The following is a 22,863-nucleotide window of genomic DNA, read 5'->3' as shown; positions in this document are numbered from 1 at the left end:
CAAACAAACAAAACAAAAGGAGCCCAAGGCTCACAATCTGACAAGCATTTCACAAGCTGACACATAATTTCCTGAGGGCTGTATGATCCTGTTTGGTAAGGCTTACAGACTTAAAAAGGCACAGAACACAGGGAAGTAACACCAAACAAAAAGCTAATGCATTACATGGCTCTGCATGCAATTCATTTGTTCTTCGTTTTTAGCTTATCCTCCATGTTGTTGCTCCTTAAGTAAAGAACCAATCTGCCTGGTGACTGACTGCCTTCAGTGAGTTTAAATTTATCACATCTGTAAGTATAGAGACAACAGGGGAAAAAAGTGATGAACTACCATGGAGAGAAAAACCACATCATTTAGCAGAATGATCTCTGAAAGCAAGCTTAAACCTCTTAAACTGCATTTTCCTGCTCATGACTGGATTTCTTTTGTACCAACAGACAACTGTACACTTACATACAGCATTTCAGAGGTTCAGTGAAAGAAAGCAGCAAAAATTCCTGCCAGTTTCAGCATCATTCTGCACGACAGTGAAATTTCAGGTTGCAAAACCTGGTTGCAGTATCAATGCAGTTTTTGAATAAGAAATCAAAACTTCAGACACAGGCCATCTTTTAAATGTTTTATTTCAGTAGGAAAGGTTTTCTTATGCTTGTTTTAAACCTGTACTTAAATTCATTTCAACTAGCTTATGCAAACACACAATTTTCACACACACACAGAGAATGAAGTCTTTAAAAAGTTGAAGGAAAAGGCTAGAGGACAGCCAAGCTGCACGTCACTCTATGAGATCATAGTGCAATCCCTCTACCCCACAACACCTCACACCAGCAGGGAATATTCACAATGGCTTGTATTTACTGCATGACAACCTGGATTCCCCCTTCCAGTGATGGTTGGCCCTTACAGGGAAGTTATGAAACAAGTCTATGGTTTCCTGGTGCTTTTCACACTTCAGTACAGCACTATTTGAATGGATGAGAAATGCCTGCAAACAAGACATCCTAGGGCCCTTTATTTCAGCATTTCATGGATTTACATTGCTTTTCAGTTCCATCTGTGAAAAGCTTTGGAATGGTGAGAAATAACTTCAGGGAACATGTAGAGACTGTAACCTACCCAAATAAGGAGGAATAATAAAGTAATCAAATGCACAAAAGAAATGGAATATTTACAATGCTTTTAGTCACTCAAGAGCAAGATCAAACCAAGAGCCAGGACTGTGCCAGGGTCTGCAGGAACTTGCATTTCATGACATTTCATCCCCCTTTTTGCAACTTGAAGAAAACTCCTCAGCTTTCTTCTGCAGCAGGCATGCCTAAACCAAGTCAGGTGTCTTTCCTCCTTTGAACTCATCCTATTGTCTTTGAAGAGTCTTCGAAAGCGCAAGATTAGTTTCCCAGTTATCCTTCCCTTTCCAACATCTGAATTTTTAGACAGTATTTAAAACCTCCTCTGTTTTTATAAGGATGTGTTCCAGGAAAACAAATATTTAATCACTTAAGAACAACATATTCTTTCTTTCATTTCCCTGCCCAAAGCTTATAAAGTCTTGCTACTAAAACGATCTCCAGCAGTTGTTTCAGTGAAGGGCAGTACTTTCCACGTAGTGTTGGTACTAGAAATACAATATACAAAACTGAGCTGATGGGATATTAAGAAAGAATAAGATTTATCCAAGCCTTCTCTTTCTCCAAACAGGTTGGCTATGTTTTTTCTTTTTCCTGTACTGTTTATTTTACATGAACAAAAAGTTGTGAGAAAAATCTTCTCATAAGAATGCTCTTCCGTGTTTAAATCAAAATGGGAAAGAGAAAAGCAAGCTCTTTTCTAATAAGGTGACATCTTAAGTTCATGTGGTCCAGACCATCACTTGGTCTACTCTTTCCAATATCCTCCCCCCTGCTAAATCTATTTAGAGACAAAAGAAGAATAATTTTGAAGCAGTCTGAGCTATTTCTGATAAAGCTGGACAAATCCAAGCTACCAAATACCTCTCTATTTTTCCTAAAAAGAGACAGACTATTCAAATACAGAAGAGAGGGGAAAAAAAACCAAACCCAAACAATACTAAAGCAGCTCAAGCCACAACTATTTTACATTGACCAAAAGAACTAACTTCTGCAGAAATGCAATGACTGTACAGAATGTTACTCCTTGGTTCATCAAGGACACAGGATGCAAGTCTGCCACTGTGCTACTCTCAGCACTGAAATAATGGAATTGGTCTTCAAGTCAATAGTAAGGCACTGACAAAAGTCCTCCTTAAATCCAAGCACTCACCCTCTCAATGCATTACAAATAAGAGCAATAGGTGGTTAAAAAAGGATAAGCCCTATGAACAAATTCAACGCCCACTTGCACAGACTCTTGTAATGTCAACTTCCCTAAGCCAAATCACCTTATGCACAAGCCACTTTTAGACAAAAATTAAAGAAAAAGAAAAAAAAAAAAGGCAGTATTTAAGTAACAGCAAAACTTTAACAACTTGTCCTTGCAGGTAGAATAAGAAATTAACTGCTGTGATTTACAACCAGCCCTGGCGTCTTGATGCTTGCAACAGGCAGCAAACGACTGCCAGCCACGGAAAAGATTGGAACTGCTGATGCTGGTAAGTAGCATACCAAAAAAAGGACACAGAATGAAGAGAAAAAAAAACCAGCCACTGACAGAGCCAGAAGAGGTTAACATCCCATGATTCATCTTATCTTGATTTAGACAAGATTTGCTACAGGCAACCAAAACCACAGGGTCAATTTAGCTTTTACCAGAAGGGACCTCACCTCCTCTGGTGCACAAAAACCTGCAATTACTTCTTCTGGAAAAGGAAAAGGCATTTCTCTAACTTTTTTGTTTATGTCCAGTACCAATAGAGGAGGACTATTGCTGAAGGTGTATAAATGCAAATAGAGGAGGCTGACGTTGTAAGAAAAATGAGATAAGAATTTACTTTCAGTGAGGAAAAGACAACACCAACAAAAAATCCTGCTGTGCTTTTTGTTTGCTTGGTTTGGGTTTTTTTGCTCCCAGTATGTTTTCAAATATGCACATTTCTACCAAATGCTTTTCTTGGATAAAGTTCAAGTTGTGTTTTAAGGAGAAAAGTTTATCAGCTGACTCCTCAAAAGAGACAGTGATTCCTCAATCAGGAGGCTAAAACATCCATGTAACTTAGGGGATCTGCTTAATACTCCAGATGCAGAGCTGACAAACTCTGCCACTGCAGTATTTTCCTTCTCTGATCTTTCTTAAGCAGGAGATAATTTTCACAGCGATTTAAAAAGGCTAACAGGAACAGTTTTAAAGCTGGGTGCTAAAGGTCATTCATTACTTATGGGCATTCATTTGGTATTTGCAGTTTTAATGCCTATTAACTTGCACCATAATACTTAATGAATTGATATAGCCCAAGTACTACTCCCTGGCACGAAATGCCTGCAAAAGGAAATAGGTGGCCAGGATGAGCCCTGTTTACTCAAATAATCAGCTGTTCAAAAATACATCTCCTCATCTGCTAAGGACACCGAAAAATAGTAGTCTGGTTTGAAAAACCCAGTAGTATGCATTAAGTTAGGAAGAGATAAAAGTTAGCAGTAAGCATTCAACAGCCAGTGCAGTGTCAAGTATTTCTAAGGCAGGAAACTGCACCAGTTTCCTCAGCCAGACATTCCCTGTTGCTCCATCCTTCCGAAGCCTGCTCGTTTAAGCTAACAAAGTGGTAAGCAGTCAGCAGGTGGTTAACACTTCCATGTGAAGTCTTTCTATGAAGATCTACTCTGAATACAAGCTGCTCATATGCCTCCCAAATAGCAAGCTTTAAGGGGCAGCTTCAGTTTCAAAAATCAAGCCACGAAGAAATAAAGTGACATATGTTAGCTGAAGTACTTCAGCAGTTGTTAACAAGATAAAGAATCAGAGCAATACATAAAAAACAAAAATCAGAGAGAAACTGCCAACTATCTGAAGCAGTTTGGATGACAGTCTTACCTGAACACCATGAGCACATTCCTGTCCTTGCTTTCTCAGCACTGGTTTGAACTATTTCATTTTTCAACTGCTTTTTCTTATTAAAAAAACAAACAAACCAAAACCAAAAGGCAAAAGGCATTACTACATTCTTTACAGAGTATTTGACTTGTCTGAATCATTCCAAAGCTTAGCTGAGGCAGCTTTCCCTCAGGGAACAGAATTACCACCTCTTTCTGAGCACCATTTATCTCAAAACATGTAACATTTCAGTGTTTCTGTGTTGCCTTGTAGGAGGGTGTGGCTAAACAGGAGATGGACAACAGCAAAGTGCTGAACTACTCTCTGTAACAAGTGTCAACATCATCATCTGTGCTGTCATTAATCACTCCAGTTAGTTTGGCTACACATTTTAAGAAAGTCCTCCCACAATATTCAATTTCTCCCACAAACCCCAGCACATCTGAAGAGTAGGAGGCCTGAGAACAATTAAAGTTGGTAACAGCAACAATTCACTAAATGATTTGTGAACTGTTTTCCCCACCATAAAACTCTTAACTCAAAACAGCTGGGAAAACACAAAAAACCCAAACCCCTAATGATAAATGACACCTTCTGACCTGGCTCTGTCCTTAGCAAAGCTGTGTGATGTCAGTCTGTGGCTCCCACTTGTATGTTTCCTTTCACTAGCAGAAGAACAGAACAGATACAGTTGTGCCGCAGTCACAGAATGAACCTAGAATAGCTTATTTAAAAATTCAAAATCCACAGGTTACTATCCACAATGCTTAAAACAAAAAGTACACACACTTTTAAGAAACAGCTGTTGAGAAGAAACACACATCAAGTCATTCTTAAATAAAAACAAAACAAAAAAAAACCCCAACAAAACCCCCAAGCCAACAGAACTCAAATTGTGCAAAGTCTACTACAGTAACGCTGCCAGCTATGAAGATGTCTTTACTGCACACCCAACATGGGTAAACTGGGGAGATGTGTGAATTGCAGAGGGCTTCAGCACAAGAAAACCCTTCCCAAAACACATGGCTTCAGGATCAGAACAGATCCCCACCACAACAACAACAGAAAATTGAAAGGGGACACAAATTCCCCCAGTGTTTGTGGTGTAAGTCTGACAGAATCATCTTTCTACTGTTTTCTTTCCACCCAGAGCCAATTCACAAGAAAAATTCTTGGAACCAAACCAGCCTATTATCCTTTACTCTGCATCACCAAGTGTTTTGGTTTGGGTTTTTTTTTTTTTAACTGTGAGACTGGATTCTCATTTTTTTGTCCCCCAGAAATCAGAAATTAGGAATTTCCATCGAGAGATTAATTTGACTCTGGGAAAAAAAAAAACCCAAAACATAACCAACCAAACAAAACCCCACCACCACAACCAAAACCTGGATTTATAGGCTTCTACTCAGATGCAATAAACAAACTGTACATTTTCAAAATAACAACTATTAGTAGAAACCTTTATTAGACAGTCAGAGAACTCTGCCACAGACTGGTAGGTAGCTTGTTTCTTTTGAAGGAGGAGTCTTCATGGTGGAATCTGCAAGCGTATTTACGGCCACTAAACCACAAAGTCAATGGAACAGTTATTACTTTATCACAGAATTCAAAGTTCTGATATTGGAGTCATATTTTGGACAATGTTTCCTTGCTTTACAATGATCATATTTTTGAAGACTAATCAGCCAGGAAACTATACCTAGGTGATGGCAAGGAAACCCAAATAAAGCAAGAATCAGTCTCAAGCATAACACACACATATAAAGCACGGCTCCCTTTTTACAACCATTATGTTCTTCTCTGTGGGTAATTTCAGTGACCAAGGATGGAATTTTGATAGTCTCACACCTTTTCTCCCCGTAGGTTTTTCTACCTTCTAACAAATTACTTGCCTGAAGATCAAAAGAGCTGTGGATGTAAGGTCTGCTTTAGGCCATATTAGCAATACCACACAATGTCAACTGTTTTGATCCTCGACAGTCAAATCAGTTATTGCCGAATGAGAACATGAAAGCGTGAAATTGTGCCTCTATCTTTTAAAAACACAGATCTTAAGTGCTAGCATGAAACACCAAACACTAACAGTGGTCCCTAACTGCTAATTAACAGCTATCCAGAGAAGTAAAATGTCTCACTGAGCTATACCCAGGTGTTGGTTCTTTTGTCATTCAACCTTTGCATGTAGGAGAGTGCCAGGAGTAGAAACAAATGGAAAGAAAACAGTTCTGCCCAAACAATGCCTTCAGTTTGTCTCTTCCACACGCACACACCGACCACCCAAAACACATGGACGACATTTTCAACCAGGAATTAGGTAATGAAGTACCAAAGCCCCCCATTTTTGGTGCGTAAGTGCTCAACCTCTGTGCCACTCATAGTGAATACGGCTCCCATACAGCACTATAGTTTTTACAGTACTACACTATTTCAAACTTGCAGTTGGTACATTGCTTACAGGTCTGAGGGGAATAACATTGCTCCACGCTAAGTGTGCCTGGGACAAGCTCCCACCAAGAACTCCCGGTACAGTCTAAACAACATCTCTAGAACATGTAGTACCTCTTTAACCCAGTTCATACACAGCTTTTGATGCAGTTCTTAAATACCAGTTTACTTGGTTTCTTAAGAATGCCTAAAAAGGTGAGTTATTTTCAAAATTAGTATAAAGTTAAAAGAAACTCAAACTAGTTACAATCTATTTAACTCAAGCACAGCACCGCCAGAAGTTTCACACACACTATTTGGTGTTTCTTGTTGGTTTTCCTTTCACTCTTTAAGGCAGTGGTTTCCACAGGTCAGTTCAGAGAATATAATGAAATATGGTCCATGGCAATTCATGTTGCAACTCCATTTTTGATTTGGGGCACTCTGCTCCCCAACCATTAGTGGTTTTGTTCAGGGCTCCAGAGTTCAGAGATCGAGTTGACAGGCTCTGTTCTGGCACAGAATACGGCTGGCATGTTTTTCCATCAGAACCTCGTTCTCAGTTATGAGATGATTCAAACTGTTCTTTTGTTTGTTTGTTTGGAATTAGCCTATTATTCAAAGGTCATCAAGTTGGCAGGAACCTGAAAACAAAAATATAAATGATAATAAGCTCAGGTAGTGATAGGACTTCAGGTAGTGATAGGTCTAGGGGGGAATGGAATGAAGCTGGAGGTGGGGAGATTCAGGCTAGATGTGAGGAGGAAGTTCTTCCCCATGAAAGTGGTGAAGCCCTGGGATGGGTTGTCCAGGGAGGTGGTTGAGGCCCTGTCCCTGGAGGTGTTTAAGCCCAGGCTGGATGAGGCTCTGGCCAGCCTGATCTAGTGTGGGGTGTCCCTGCCCATGGCAGGAGGGTTGGAACTAGATGATCCTTGTGGTCCCTTCCAACCCTGACTGATACTATGATACTATGAACAGATTTAACTTTGGGCAGTATCTACTTAAAACCCATTGTTTCACAGACTAGACACTCATTTAAATGCACCATCATTAACAGACTGGTTGGAAGGGGCCTCTGAAGACCATTCAATGTAACCCCCAAGCTCAAGAAGGTTCAATGCTCTTCACATCTCAAAAAAAAAAATACCCAAACAGGGGAGAAGGAATGGAATTGTCATTCAACAGAACAACTACACTTGGTGCTGCAGAACACTCAGGTATATCCAGTATTTTAAACTGCTGCAGAGTTTATAATTTTATTATGTGGCCATAGGTCTCATTAATTTTGATGACATTTAAGATTTAAGTTGTCAGCATAACAACTTTCAAATGATAAATCTCAGCACCAAACTACACAAGCAGAACCTTCTCACTTGAGTCCCAGCTAGAGGATTTTTGGCACACAGGTCAGTGATTGATATAAGCTCTCTAGTATTTTTAAGACTAATTTAAAAATATGAAGCATAAACACTTGCCTGGGCTTTTCCCATAGGAAACCTGAATGCCTGCTGCAGACATCACTCCCTTTCATGAAGATGAAAGCTAGTTTGCATTACCTTAGTTTATATCCCCATTTTCTCCCCATCAGGAATTTGCCTGACAGCCACATCTCTTGTTTACTCAGGTTATTAAAGAGCCACCACATTCCTGATGACTGTCAATAAATACCCAATTTGGTCAGATGTGAAGCAAGCATTTCTTGTTTTACCTTTACCATTTACCTGTAAACACAAGAACCATCAACTGGGCTAAAGTTCCAACAGTAAACTAAAAATAATGTCTATTAAAATAGTTCCCAATATTATTCAACTGGGTAGGTATCTTTACTCTGTTGAAAACACACTCAAACATCCAATCTTTCTGAGGAAGTCTTGCTGTTAGTAAGCAGGTAAGGTCTTCCATTTTAAACAGTACCATAAGGCATCTCTCTAGGGAAAGCACTGTTCAGGACTCAAATCACCACGAAAAGCAAGGTTTTACAGGATCATTCTGGTTTCACTCTTTTAGTAAACCAACTTTTGTAACCTAGTGTTTGTGTGAAGCACTGCTGCTTCTATGGGTGCAACTACATCATGAGAATCCATATAGTACGACTACACAACAATGCCAGGAAAGAAGTTATGTAGTTGTGCCATATGGGCTTTTGCAGGGAAAATATGCAACAAAAGAGAGTAGCAAGGGCTTTGGTCGTTTAGTGGTAGCTTGCTTTCAGTAATCTTCCCCTCCTGTCTTTTAAAATTTCCTACACTTATCTTCACTTTGCTATCATAGTTTCCACAGCAGGCCCCACCATAATTTTTATGCCTGCTGCTTTTGCATGAGCTAGGGGCTGAATGCTTTAGGCAAGTTTGCATTAAATAGGATTGTTAAACCTTATTGAAGAAAAACTGTCCTTAGATGGCAGTTTTCATGCTTGCCTGGAATCCACCACTCTCTTGCAAACTCTTTGCCACTGTTTGCTGCTATTCCCAAACTCTCCAGCCAGGAAAACAACTTTCTCTCCTTTGCACTATCCCAAACACTTCAAGGGAGCTTCTGCAACCCTCCTTAGCAGAACTGAACAAGAAAGCACAGAGGGATGTGGAATGTCCTTTCATTTCCCTTATAATTCAGTAGTATTTTAGCTCTGGGAACTCCATAAACAAATATGCAAAGGAAAAGGGAGATTTCAGCAAGACACCGTGGTAACTTAAAAAAGGAGTTTGATGATGAAAAATGTCAGTAAGAATTCATATGGCAACAGAATCTAGTAGAGGTTGGAGCAGTCTTACTGTCCTTTTTGACTCATGGAAAATCCTGCTTTTGCTTTCAAACTGTGCCAGATTTACAAAGGAACAAACTGGTTTTTAATACATATTAGAAACAACAGAAAACAACAGAAAACATGCATACCCAAGACCTGCCAATAAGGCACTATGGAGAGTTAGCTGGAATTAATATTGAATGCTAAGACTGACAGCTTTTTATGTAACTGTACAAGAACTTTTTTTAATGGGCAATGACAAAAATCACTTCCATTTGGTCAGATATTTTAGAGCATTTATTCCATTTCCTCAATTGCTTTAAACTACCACAGAAGCTCTGAGGGCTTGTTTGCGGAGGGACAAATAGGAAAGCAAAAGCAAATCAGTAAGTATGCAAAACTGATGGGCAGACTACTCAGAGTAGAATTCTCTTCAGAAAGTGAGCGGTTACAGCTCAGCCATCCTGAAAATCTGTCACTTCTGAAGTCTTAATTCCTTCTCAACATCTTGCTCTCACCTGTTGTCTGTTGCTTTGGCAGGCAGCACTCAGATGTTTAAACCAGAGCGTTGCATTCATTCTGTTTCCAGCTTGAAATTTATATGAATTTCCTAAGTGAGAAAGGTAGAGAAAAAAAACTTACTGATAAAGAAACCCCAAACCACTATACAATTAAATACCATCCCAGAAGTTCCAGGTTGTCTGTCCTCCTTCCCTTCCAACATCCTAGATTTCTATTAACACCACCATGAACTAGGAAAGAACAAAACATTTCTCAGAATCACAGGACAAAATGGTTTAGTTCCATGCCAGTACTGCAATTAGTTTATAATACTGTTTCACAATTCTTTAATGAAGTGCAAGATAGCACTGCAAGGCACTCTAGAGAGCTACATGTAGAAACTATTGGAAAGCTGTTCCTAAACATGCTGATACATTTCAGACTGGTATTTCCAGCACCAGGGCTTGCTTGGCTTCAGAAAGGCTTTATTTTCCTTCAGGTTGCTTTGCTCACTTCAAGCTGACAGGCAATCATATTTTACATGACATTATCAGTAGTACTACAATAGATGAGTAAATGAGAGGTACCATGACTTGAAGTAGACAAAGCAAAGTACTTCTAACAATGTTCTTTCTGCAGTTCAAAGTGCCATGGAAAAGCAACACTTTCCTCACAGTTTAAACTGAAACCAGGGTGCTACATTGGAGTAGAAGAAACCAAAGTTTTTCTGCAGAACAGTCAAGCCCTCTTAGGTGTTTATTTTTCCTGGAAATAGGGCTACACTGGAACAGATGGTTTGGGTTTTGTTTTTCAGTTGCAGAGGAGAAAGAACTGGTCAAGCACCTGCTGTTAGCTGAATATTGAACTATTGCTACTTGCATTTTCACAAACATGAAAACAGGTCTAAGTGGTCTAAATTGTTTAGAAAAATGCAGATAAATGCTTCCAATAAAAATCACAACTGCAGTTGTTAAGTGTTTGGAGAGTTCTTAGAACATGACAAAAGAGTGTGAGGATTGTCCACGTGTTCCCATAGCATTCTAAAGGCAAACATAAGACTGCAGAGAAAGTTCTGTGCATGGAAAGTTAACATCCCTCCCATTTCATTTAGGTGCTTTATGAATGTCTCAAAGCAAATGTTTATTCTAGGAATCACTGCAACCCTGATATTATAGTGTTGCTCACCCTTCTCAGAATCAGTCAGTAGGAAGAGATCTGGATGTTCAGGATCGTCTGCCATCATCACCATCCAGCCCACCACTGACACATTTTTACTGGGTGTGGATTTGAACTGAAAATAGAAGCAGAGATGTAAATAAAAGCAAAACAAGAAGCTTCACCCAGACTGACTACACTGCACAGAACAAGAATTTAAAGGGCAGTTCTTCTCAGTGACGCTGTTAAAGACAGATTGACCTCAAAGGAAACAGCAGTTAATAAAATTAAGAAAGTTTATAAATGTTTTATAGAGGTAGTGAAAACAGGACTTACCACAATGAATGCTATTAAAAAATAATTAAAAGGATCATCACAATCCCCCCCCAAACTGTCACCAAACATCCAAACTGCTCTGTACAAATACAACAACATTCCTCACCATGTTATTGCACAATGCATACACTGTAGTCCAAAAAGGTGTGGTAACAAATGCAAAGCTAATCCCTTCACTATTAACAAATGGAAGAAGTAAACTTGTCTGTGCCATAATTATTCCAAGTCAACAAGCATCCACTATAATAGTATGGAATTACACAGCCAGAATGTGTGTGGAGAATATAACTCTGGCCAGCCTGATCTAGTGTGGGGTGTCCTTGCCCATGGCACGGATTTGGAACTAGATGATCCTTGTGGTCCCTTCCAACCCTGACTGATACTATGATAACACAACTGTCTAACTAAATACTATGACCTGACAAATTAAATGGATCAAATGAGGGTGTAGAGTCCATAAACAAGTATGCAGAAAATGATGGGGGGTTCCTGTTCAAGACGTTCATATTCATACACTGACATAACTTAGACCTCTTCTAAGCACAGTAGCTGTCTCTGCTACACTAGCACCACTCCTGACAGCTCCTTGGTCCCACTCTGCTTTTCATTCACCTGTCAGTATTATTTTCTACTTCTCACGCTTCTCCTCTCGGTTCCAGGCTACTCGCCCAGTAAATCCAACTCATTTTCAAACCGCAGGCTCAATTCTCCCTGGTCTCCTCGCTTATCCCTCACAATTCCCCTCTCATTACTTGCTCAGGCAGTCCTATTCACTCCCCAATACCTAATTCATCCAGTTTCTCTCAAGCCTTTAGTTAGTTGCCAGATCTCTTCTTCCCACATTCATGGGTCTGACAGAGACTTTTTTCATCAATTCCAGGCCTCTTACTCTTCTGCAGTGCTTCACTTCTCTGGCAAAAAGGTCCACCTCTGCTATGTGCTGGCCCTTGTCAGACGTGCCTTCCTCCCGTCTCATGAAATCCCTACTCAGACCTCCATTAGCACAGCAGTTCTGACCTCTTTTGGAAATGATAAAACTGAAACAACTTTGGAGATGTTTTCAAAGCATTCAAATGTTTAATTTTAGAACTATTGCTTCACCATTACAAATCTAGAACTCCAGTTCAGCAAAAGGAAGCATTACTGCTAATAAATTTGAGGTTATCACAAGCAAAGCAGGAGTTTTTGTAAGAATATTCCCTATATATTTAAAACACATAATTTATAAATTAAATGCCACTGTAAATCTCATGTCAGTTTTTCTAACCTATGCCACAGATTAACTGGAGAACTTGATCGTCCAGGTATGTTTGTCTGGGACTTGTGCAACAGATGACATTCTAAACCTCAGTTTAAAATACACTAGAACTTGAAAAAAATGAGACCAATATTTGAAGCACAAAGTATCTGAATCAAGTTTAAAAAAAGTTAAGGGTCCAGTCTCTCCATATCTTATAAACTTCCAAATGCACCATCTATGTACTGCCCTCTTTTTATGCCACCGTAGTTAGACTTGAAGAAGCCTTCCCATCACAAGTTCCTACCAGTCCTGTTCAGCCGACGTGTCTAATGTCAATGGAAATAAAACAACCCTGGAAGCTTTGAAGGGATGCTTTTACAGATAGCTTAAGTGTAAATGCGATGATGGCTGATCTTAGGAAAGAGTTGCCTGCCAAAATTCAAAATGGATGCCCTTTTCTGATGTTACTATGAATAAAACTGTGGGAAAACCCCCAAACATTCCTCATAAAACTTGTAGAGCAAACATATACTAAAGTTAAGTAACTCCACTGCCTTTGGGAGGTGAGCAGATTTGGTAACACCTCATAAGAAGGAGGAAATTATAAAGCTCTATCAGACAACATTTCGTTACAGTGAGGGCTGGATAACGTAATGTCTTTCCAAAAAGAACCTAAAATGTCTTTGATGTTCCAGTCAGTAATGAAATACATTCATGAATTTTATCTGAAAGAAGAAATGAAGACAGAGAAAGGGAATAAAATAAGGAAGGGAAAACAAAGGAATAAAATAAAGCTCATTGAGTTCTTAAGAAAGTAGTATACATTTGTGGCTACGTACCCCCTGAAGTGATTGTCTTGAAAAATAATACAACCCAATTTACACCTAAAAGGGACCTGTAAAAAGCAAACTTCAAAGTAGTCCTGCTAAGCATTAATAGGTCATTTTCAGGGTGCAAGGTACTTCTTGAACTGCACTTATATCTAGAGTTCCAGGAAGGCAGCACATTTGCACACAACACCTGAAATTACCATGCAACCACAACTGCTTGCTTCATATTTCATTGGATTCAAAACAATTAGTTAATCATGGTACTTCTGCACAAAGTAAAAGGTTCCACAGAAGGAAAGTGTTTCCTGCCAGCATCAATCCATCACCACTAGGAACAAGTTAGTTTTCCATCCCTGTGCATGGCTGCATTTGTATTCCTTGTTTACATAGTCCCCCAGGGCAGTTCATTCTCCACTGATGCACAGAGCCTTGCTAACAGCAGTTCTGCTGTTAACATGAAAAGAATGAAAGCTTCATTGTAATTTAATGTTCCTGCTTTCCTCTTTGTGTGTTTTTTTTTGTTTGATTTTGGTTTTGGTTTTTATACAGGCCATTGTAATGACACTCATTAAACCCACAGGAAATTACACGGCTCTGGTGCTAGGCTTCATAGAACTAATTGTTGTTGTTGTTGTTCTGAGTTGAAGGCACTTACACACAAATCTTCTGAATCAAAACCTCTGAATTAATCTGTGAACAGATTTTCAACTCCAACCTTATGGCACCTACAAATCTCCTCCTCATCTCCTGTTGAAATTTTACACCTTTCTAATATTCAAATACTTTTTTGTGTGGCTGAATGAACTTCCTCAAATGACAATATTCTTTATCAGGGTATTTCAGTGAAATGCTTGAGCAACAACTACCAAGTTTTCTAGAGTGCAAATAAATGGGTCTGTTTCTGATTATAACATGCAATGGAAGGCCTGCAATAAACAAGGGTTTATCATAGTATCAGTCAGGGTTGGAAGGGACCACAAAGATCACCTAGTTCCAACCCCCCTGCCATAGGCAGGGACACCCCACACTAGATCAGACCGGCCAGAGCCTCATCCAGCCTGGGCTTAAACACCTCCAGGGATGGGACCTTAATCACCTCCCTGGACAACCCGTTCCAGGGCTTCACCACTCCCATGGTGAAGAACTTCATCCTCACATCCAGCCTGAATCTCCCCACCTCCAGCTTCATTCCATTCCCCTCAGTCCTATCACTGCCTGATATCCTGAAAAGTCCCTCCCTAGCCTTCTTGTAGGCCCCCTTCAGATGATTCACAAGATTCTGCCAGCCCAATCACTATGATCAAGTTTTTCATGTGTGTCTCCCCATTTTTCAGAGTGAATGCCTTAAGACTAATTTTACCTTGGCTATTTTTCACTATTGTCCTTTCCTAAGGATGCACAAGTTCTATAACATCACCACACAACCCCTGCTTGTAGGTACCATTTCAACATAAGAGAAACCCTTAAGCATTCTAACACATATACCTCTCAGATTCTCCTGTACCACATCTCTGGGCTCTGAACTTCACATACTATTTATAAGCAGTTTCCCAATACTGCAATAATAAAGGAAGCCTGTTCATTGTAAGAAAACACAAAACTCATTATATATTTAGTAGTCTCTCTTAGTAGATGCAGCATGAGAAAATCCAGGGTATCTACAGAATCCTCTTCCTTTTGACTTGATTCATATCTAGAACACACGCCATACTGCATGTGCTCCTTTGACCAGAGGCATGAGAAAAAGTGACAGCTTGCCCCTGTCTAAAACTGCGACAGTTTCTTGCTCTCTTTGCTGGATTACACTGGGATTTTATGAGGTAATTTTCCAAAGATGTTGTCTACTATAAGCCTGGAAGAGCTTTGAGTGTCGGCACATTCCAAGTGTTCAGTCTCAAGCTGCCTGAAGCAACTGCAGCAGCAGAACAGTCAAAAACATGCCTGTAATCAAGACACATTTACCAAGAGAGCTCTAGCCAGGAAACTTTACATAGCAGACCAACTTTTTCTTTGCCAGCGTTCCTTTCCATGGCATAAGGGCCTTGAGAAAGGAAGCTGAAAAGACAGATGTTTACATGGCTCAGAAGATGCCTGATGTATTTTACCTAGGTAAATCTCAAATGCACCAATTACTGAAGAAGAAATCTGCTTCAAAGTAGGCATCATCATTATTTTTATCCATTTAATTTGGACAGTAACAAACCAGATCTCAGATCTCTTTATTTTGCAGAACAGACCTCTTAGGAATATCACTGGACAGTACTTGTACAGTGCACTCATGCACCAGCTATCTACCGACAGTTAACCATCTACAGTTTAGTGTCTCTTGATTAACTTTCTTTTTGGAAATGCAACCAAATGAGAATTGAAGCAAAACACCTTCATCTTCAAAACACCTTCATCTTCAAAACACCTTCATCTTCAAAACACCTTCATCTTCAAAAACTCCAGAACAGAGTCTGTGGGCTTAGTACAACAAACCTCTAGTACAATGGATGGAGATGTAAGCCCTCATGAAGCAGGCTACAAGGCACAACAGAAGTAGACTAGCTGACCAAGGTTACCGACCACCTATTATTAGGCTGTTTATTGTGTTGGAGCCTCTTCCCCTAATACTCCAACCCTAGGCTCCCCCAGCACTTATAGTTTCATAGTTTCATAGTTTCATTCAGGGTTGGAAGGGACCACAAGGATCATCTAGTTCCAACCCCCCTGCCATGGGCAGGGACACCCCACACTAGATCAGGCTGGACAGAGCCTCATCCAGCCTGCTCTTAAACACCCCCAGGGACGGGGCCTCGACCACCTCCCTGGACAACCCATTCCAGGGTTTCACCACTCTCATGGTGAAGAACCTCCTCCTCACATCCAGCCTGAATCTCCCCACCTCCAGCTTCATTCCATTCCCCCTAGTCCTATCACTACCTGATATCCTGAGAAGTCCTTCCCCTGCCTTCCTGTAGGCCCCCTTCAGATACTGGAAGGCGACAATTAGGTCACCTCGGAGCCTTCTCTTCTGCAGACTGAACAGCCCCAACTCCTTCAGTCTGTCCTCATAGGAGAGGTGCTCCAGCCCTCTGATCATCCTCGTGGCCCTTCTCTGGACACATTCCAGCACCTCCACATCCCTCTTGTAATAGGGGCTCCAGAACTGGACACAGTACTCCAGGTGGGGTCTCACCAGGGCTGAGTAGAGGGGGAGGATCACCTCCCTCGACCTGCTAGCCACACTTCTCCTGATGCAGCCCAGGATCTGATTGGCTTTGCGGGCTGCAAGTGCACACTGAGAGCTCATGTTGAGCTTTTTGTCCACCAGCACCCCCAAGTCTCTCTCCTCAGGGCTATCCTCCAGCCAGTCACTGCCTAGCCTGTATTTGTGCCTGGGATTGCCTCGACCCAGATGCAGGACCCTGCACTTGCTCTTATTGAACTTCATGAGGTTGGCCTGTGCCCACCTCTCCAGCCTGTCAAGGTCCCTCTGGATGGCCTCCCTTCCCTCCAGCGTGTCTGCTGCACCACACAGCTTGGTGTCATCGGCAAACTTGCTGAGGGTGCACTCAATGCCACTGTCCATGTCCCCCACAAAGATGTTGAATAAGATAGGTCCCAGGACTGATCCCTGAGGGACTCCACTTGTCACTGGCCTCCACTGGGACATGGAGCCATTGACAGCCACTCTTTGGGTGCGGCCATCAAGCCAGTTCCTTATCCATCTAGTGGTCCACCAATCAAACCCACGTGTCACCAGTTTGGAGACCAGGATGTGGTGCGGGACAGTGTCGAAGGCTTTGCACAGGTCCAGGTAAACGACATCAGTTGCTCGCCCCTCATCTATTAATTTACCAGCTTATTTTCCATCTTAATTTCAGCATAAAGATTGTACTCTGTGTTCTAATAACCTTTGCAGCAGCAGTATGTATGCATTCACTCTGACCTATTTGTTTAAATCAAACACAACCCAAACCATAGCTAATGACTGTTACAGTATTTTAATCATGACTGCACCTGGGAAACCAAGTCAGAGACCTAAGCTTCATAACATGCTCTGCATCCACAAACGCAACACTGCCATACAAGCAAGACATCAGCTGTGTACAGGCAAATCCAAGGCTGTGCTGGATAGTTCAGTCCAGTTTCATATAGCCAAATGCTAAAAACATAGATCTACTCTAGCAGGCATTGCTTCTTACTCCTGCTCCTCCATCTCCCTTGCCTGGGAACTGCATTACTCTAACTGTTCTCAGTATTTGCAAGCCATAATGCTGGCAGACTTATTCTGATGGGTAACCCTGCCAGCACATAAGCACGAATGCCTCCTAGCCTCTATCTGCAAGATAGAGTATTTGAAGAGTATTCTAACTGGGTATGACTGCATTTCAAGACAAAAGCAAAGGCTTTTGCAGTAACAGACTCAAGAGGATCAGATACTTCAATGTTTACTTGAATTTGTTACCTTTTAACTTCATCTACTTCTCCTGAAGAAAGGGCAAGACCATTTAGATGATTAAAATTGTTACTCTGAAGGAAATGTATAATCAAATGGAGCACCTAAGAATTCAATATTCTTAATTTCCAAGCGATAACATTACCAGCTACACAATTTTTCCAAGTTCTCCAAACCCATGTATTATTTGGATAGCTTTACAATATACATACACGATGCTGAAAAAGCTTCTGATGGAACAGGTAAAAATACGGCAAGGTCTTCCATCATTCAGTAGTTTGACAGACTGTGGAGCAAGTAAGACTTACAAATGCATATTCTATTCCTGAAGCAAACTGCAGTTTTGGCAAAAAGCCTAAAGGAATCACATCAGTAGAAGGAGCACAAAGTCTGACATTACAAAAAAAATCCTTTCCCATTTCTCAAAACTTCCAGGAAAAAACCAAACAACTAATTGTTAGTGACATAATGCCAGCTCAAGTTCTCTCTTGGGTCCTGCTTGTGCTTTAATACTTTGCATTTCTCCTCATAGTAGTTCACAAGTCTGCTCTTTCCAACTACCATTACTGTGAATGAGAGACTCCTTCCACAAGGTTTCCACCGATACTAAAGGCAAATGCATCCAAACATGCAGGTGTCATTAAAGACACCCACCAGACAGGAAGTTTGGCTGGCATGCCTTTGGGCTGGGCTACTACAGTCTTGGGTGGCCAGCCAAATTAAGTAGGATCAGTTTTGATTTCACCTAGGCAATCAAAGCAAGTAGGAGCAAGACAAATAGGTGATGGCAAAGGGATTACACAGACATTTCTACAAGTAATTAGCTACCATTAAGCTACACTGAGTATTAGAATACTGATTCATAATGAACTACTTTGAAGGAAAGTGGAAAATACTCAAGTTTTTGGTAGGTTAAGACAACACTGCATACAAAATCTTTCCACACAAAAGATTCAAATATACAAGAGTTCACTAACCAGAATCCATAAGCTTCCAATCACATCCCTCTCAACATGAAACTGTTAGGTTAAAAAAGGCATTTTTGTACCAAAAAAATGACAGAGCCCCCTTAACAGGGATTCTGGAAGCTCATCTCAGTTTTCAAAATTCCATAAGCTTTATGTAAAGTAAATGTTTTCCAGTGACAGTTTTCATAAATTAAACTGAAACACTGTCCAAGACCACTATACGTAATGGCTGTGAGTAGTGAATGAGCTTGGATAAATATCCACGGATCTCAAATGTTACCCAGTTTAATGGATCTCTGGTGGCACCCTCTTCCGTTGTAATTAGCCAGTGATAACAGGAACTATGCACATCATAATGTCCCTGGAACATCTACAGAAGATCCTTTTACTTCTTCCCCACATAAGCAAAGTATTTCAGTGAATGAAAGTAAAGCCATCATGCAATATGCTAGCTCTCTGCTTAACATAACTACAGTGGAGTACAAAACTCTTGGTAAGTGATTACAGGATTGAACAGAAAAAGAGAGTAGTCTCATGTTACCACAGATATTCAATCAGTACATGTTTAATGTTATATGTGGTGACCTCTCAGCCTTTCCACATCAATGTTTTTTTGGATTTCACCTATTAACAATTTGTTGCAAGTCTCAGAGATCATCAAAAGATATGACTTCTACCTTAGTAAAGCAGACAGGCCCCCTAACAAATTTTCTTCTAGACCAAAACATTCAAAGAGAGCCATGGCATATGCAGAGCAGATGTTCTTGGTGTAGCACATAAACGTGCACACTATTTCCATTAGGGCATTTCCATATGAGGTGACTGACTGGAATACAGGATAGTGCTGACTAGAAATCATGCAAGCCCTGAACTACTACTCTGTGTTTACATTAGGAAATCATATTTTACTGTTGGCAGATGACATTGGAATATGCCTGGTTTACATACATGTTTTCTCTCTGTAGCCTTCAGAGATTTTGCAGCGTAGTAGAAGAGCTGGGTTCCACACAGTGCTACCCAGTACTTTGTCCAAGATGCTACCTGGATAGAAAAGAGGGGAAAAAAGCAAAAAAAGTGCAACAGGTAAGCAAAGTGTTTCATAATATCAAGCTGTGACATAGCAGGCATCATCCTGCAAGAACACAACAGCACTGTCTGGCCAAACCAACAGCCCTGTTTCCTAAGCTGCTGTTTCTGCTTACTTGTGTAGGTCTAGTAAAGATCTAGAAAGGAGAAAGAACATGTGCCTTTCCTCAGTACTGAGAAACAGTTTCTGCATCTTACACTCTACTTTCTGCAGCCCTTATTGAACATTTAATTGAGTTAGAGCACAGCTGTCCCTCTTTTCCACTATATGTACTGCCATAAGGCATCCTCCTCATATTGTCATGAATATGTATTTTGATTCATAATCCAGCATTTGCAATGCAAATGCTAGGGGTTATTACTTATTGATAAGTTGTTAGGATCCGCCTAACAGTCTGGAAGACAAAACATGCTCCTCTCTTTGAAAGTTATCAGTAATTGTAGCACCACTCTTGTATTCCACTCCCTAGATAACAGGTATAGCTTGTGAACTGAATAAATCCACCAAACAGAAGAATGCAGGCTCCCATTAGTGACACTAAACCTTAATCAGCAAGGCAGGGGAGATCCCAGACACTTGAATTAGCTGCACAATGGCTGTTTCACTGTGTTTATAACAGGGCAAAGGAAGAAGGGGAGAAAATTCCTTTATGAAAAACTTACTGTAGGTTTTTTGCCTTCTTTCAACAAAGTCTTCCTTCTGAGAACACCTTGAATAGTAACTGCTCCTGGATACAAGTGAACAGCCAAATCTTCAGATTCTAGGGAGCTGCAAAGAGCATGTGAAGGCTTGTGTGAAAAGAAGACAACAAAAAAACTTTTTCCTACAATATTTTTCCAATTGTTGCCACAAATGAATACAAACATCTGCACTGTAATTTAGAAATGCCAACTTTTTATTTATTGGACTTTCTTGTGGAAAAAGACTTTGGCTATCACACGGAATTGCTGTTGTGGAATTTACACGCACAAGCAGAAGTGATCAGAAGAATTCATTAGCCAAGCAGGTAATCTTAATGTAAAACTCAATTTAAAACTCAAGACATCTGAAATACAAGGGCAATTAATTTTAAAAAGCAAAGTACATCCATACAGTTGTTGAACACATTAAAACCTCTCCTTCAGCCCTTGCAAGAAAGATTGTTTTTTTGTTAGAAACACTGGAATCATTAGCACATCAAAACCGAAGCACAGCTCAAACATGCACAATCTTTAAGAGGAGTGGGTAGGAGCAGTAATAAAGAGTAGAAACCCAAACCACAGCTTTAAGGTGTTTTAATGCATCTGGTGCTCTACTAATCATCTACCCTACACAGGATTTAAGAGCAATTGGCCAAAACAAATGCCAGGTCCAGCACTGTGGAAAGAAAATTGAGCTCTATTAAAATTACAAAGCTGACTGGCTTGCAAGCATTTTCCATCAGAAAAAAAGTATTAAACAGGAATCATTTCACTAAATGTCAATCACAGCTTGTAACTAAACTGCTGAACCCAGCAGCTTTGCAGCAGAGCCAAGAAATTGAACAGTGCCTGAAATTCATCTTGCATTAAACCAGGATTTGCTGTTATATCCATCCTCACATTCCTGGATGTTCAAAGTGAATTGGAAATCTAGAAATCATTTTTCATTGCAGCACCTACTGAGGATGATATGGAGACAGTTTAGGACACTGCTAGATGTGACCATGAGTTTAATTCAGTGAGACAATGTTTGCTTCTTAACAAGAAAAACATTTCATGGTCAATGGCCATCTATTTCCCAACTCCAGTGCCACACAGCAGGAGGCAATTGGCATTTTAATTAAAATCATCAGTTTTATTACTCTGCCAGCTTGCAAATAATACTGCATGTAATAAATTTGGGCCAGTTTTCATGTGTTGCTCATTTTAGGCCGACCTTTGCTTTCAGGGAAGTGGGGAAAAGAAATTCAGTACAGAACTGCCAGCAAAGCAAACATGTTGAATGGCATCTATCAGCACAAGAAGCAGCTTTGTCATCCACATGGGAACGACCAACACTGCTACACAGTGACAAGCTGTTAAAAAGCTACCTGTGGTAAAACATCCTTGCTTATCAAGATCCAATGTTCACAATTTGGCTTTGCAGACCAGAATGACCAAAAGCCCTTATGGTGATATGGATTATGTCACAGAAGAGGAAAAAGTCTGAAGAAAAAGGTCTCTACCTTTATTTTGACACGTAAGTTAGAAAGATAACAACAGGAAACACCCACTTAACTTATTAAACCAAACCAAATCACCAACACCAGAGGGAAAGTCTGACACCTCTGTGTGCAGTGGGGATTGTACCTGCTGGCCTTCATGTGGCCTCGATAGCCATTTCGTGACATTCTTGTCCCCGGACCGAGAGAATGGTACAACCTGTTCCTGTTGGATTCCATTATAAATTGTATGTGTTACACACACTTGTATTCACACAAACAGCACCACTGCTAAAACAGCACAGCATGTATTCTTTTGGGTGTGCAAATCACAAAGTCACTTCTTCCACATGAGAAACCGAGGATAATTTTATCTAGACAAATGCATGCAGGGTAGATACCGCAGGTGGTTTATTTCATCAGGTACTCTCTTTGTCAGAACTCACAATACTGAAATGCTTTATTGGCAGTGAAGAGAAGCATACTTTGAGAACAAAGTCTGCATTTAGTTCTTGGAGATTATACCAACGCAAAAGGAATGACATCAACAAAACTTGTCTTTAAACTCTGACTTTCTGTGTTACTACAAAAATAGTTTCAACTCTGAGAGAACGCACACACACAATGAAGGGAATCAAAGGCACTATCAAGAGATGTCTGACACTGCTCAAAATACTGTTGTATCAAGTAACATGGAAATCAGCTAAGCAGTATTTTAATTTTCCAGTTCATACAAGCTTTAAACTTCAAGTTTCAATATTTCAGAGTCCTTAACCTGATCCATACTGTTACCCTTAGCCAGGACTTCTGTGATAGACCTGCCTTTTGAATACTGTGCTCTGCCCCACAGATCCTTGTTAATTCTGGATCAGATCCCCTAGGTGACTGAATTCCATATAAGTCAATAGAAGCACAGGCACTTTGTCCTCAGCTCCTGTATTTTATCTGTTTGTCTAGTTGCTTGTATTATGCTTCAAGACTGAAAACCAG

At 40.4% G+C, this 22,863-nt stretch overlaps 1 protein-coding gene across 7 annotated transcripts in view; it reads right to left on the bottom strand.

Moving 5' to 3' along the window:
• Positions 1-605: 605 nt before the first annotated feature.
• RALGPS2 (Ral GEF with PH domain and SH3 binding motif 2) overlaps positions 606-22,863 on the bottom strand; it is a 125,882-nt gene continuing 103,624 nt past the window's right edge. For 6 of the 7 annotated variants that reach the window (XM_068141409.1, XM_068141407.1, XM_068141410.1 and 3 more), the window contains 6 exons: positions 22,022-22,099; positions 20,375-20,480; positions 19,574-19,666; positions 10,838-10,943; positions 9,670-9,761; positions 606-7,052 (listed from right to left, as the gene is read on the bottom strand). In XM_068141409.1, the coding sequence (XP_067997510.1) occupies positions 7,023-7,052; positions 9,670-9,761; positions 10,838-10,943; positions 19,574-19,666; positions 20,375-20,480; positions 22,022-22,099 (505 nt within the window). In that variant the 3' untranslated portion in view covers positions 606-7,022. The remainder of the gene's footprint in view (positions 7,053-9,669; positions 9,762-10,837; positions 10,944-19,573; positions 19,667-20,374; positions 20,481-22,021; positions 22,100-22,863) is intronic. The other variant, XM_068141404.1, reaches the window with a different exon arrangement.

This window comes from Melanerpes formicivorus, unplaced genomic scaffold (assembly GCF_026170545.1).
Source record: "Melanerpes formicivorus ecotype bairdi unplaced genomic scaffold, bMelFor1.0.p_v2 SCAF_7, whole genome shotgun sequence".
NCBI classification, from domain to species: Eukaryota; Metazoa; Chordata; class Aves; order Piciformes; family Picidae; genus Melanerpes; species Melanerpes formicivorus.
The sequence above is the reverse complement of the archived record's forward strand: the minus strand, read 5'-3'. Positions and strand labels throughout refer to the sequence as shown.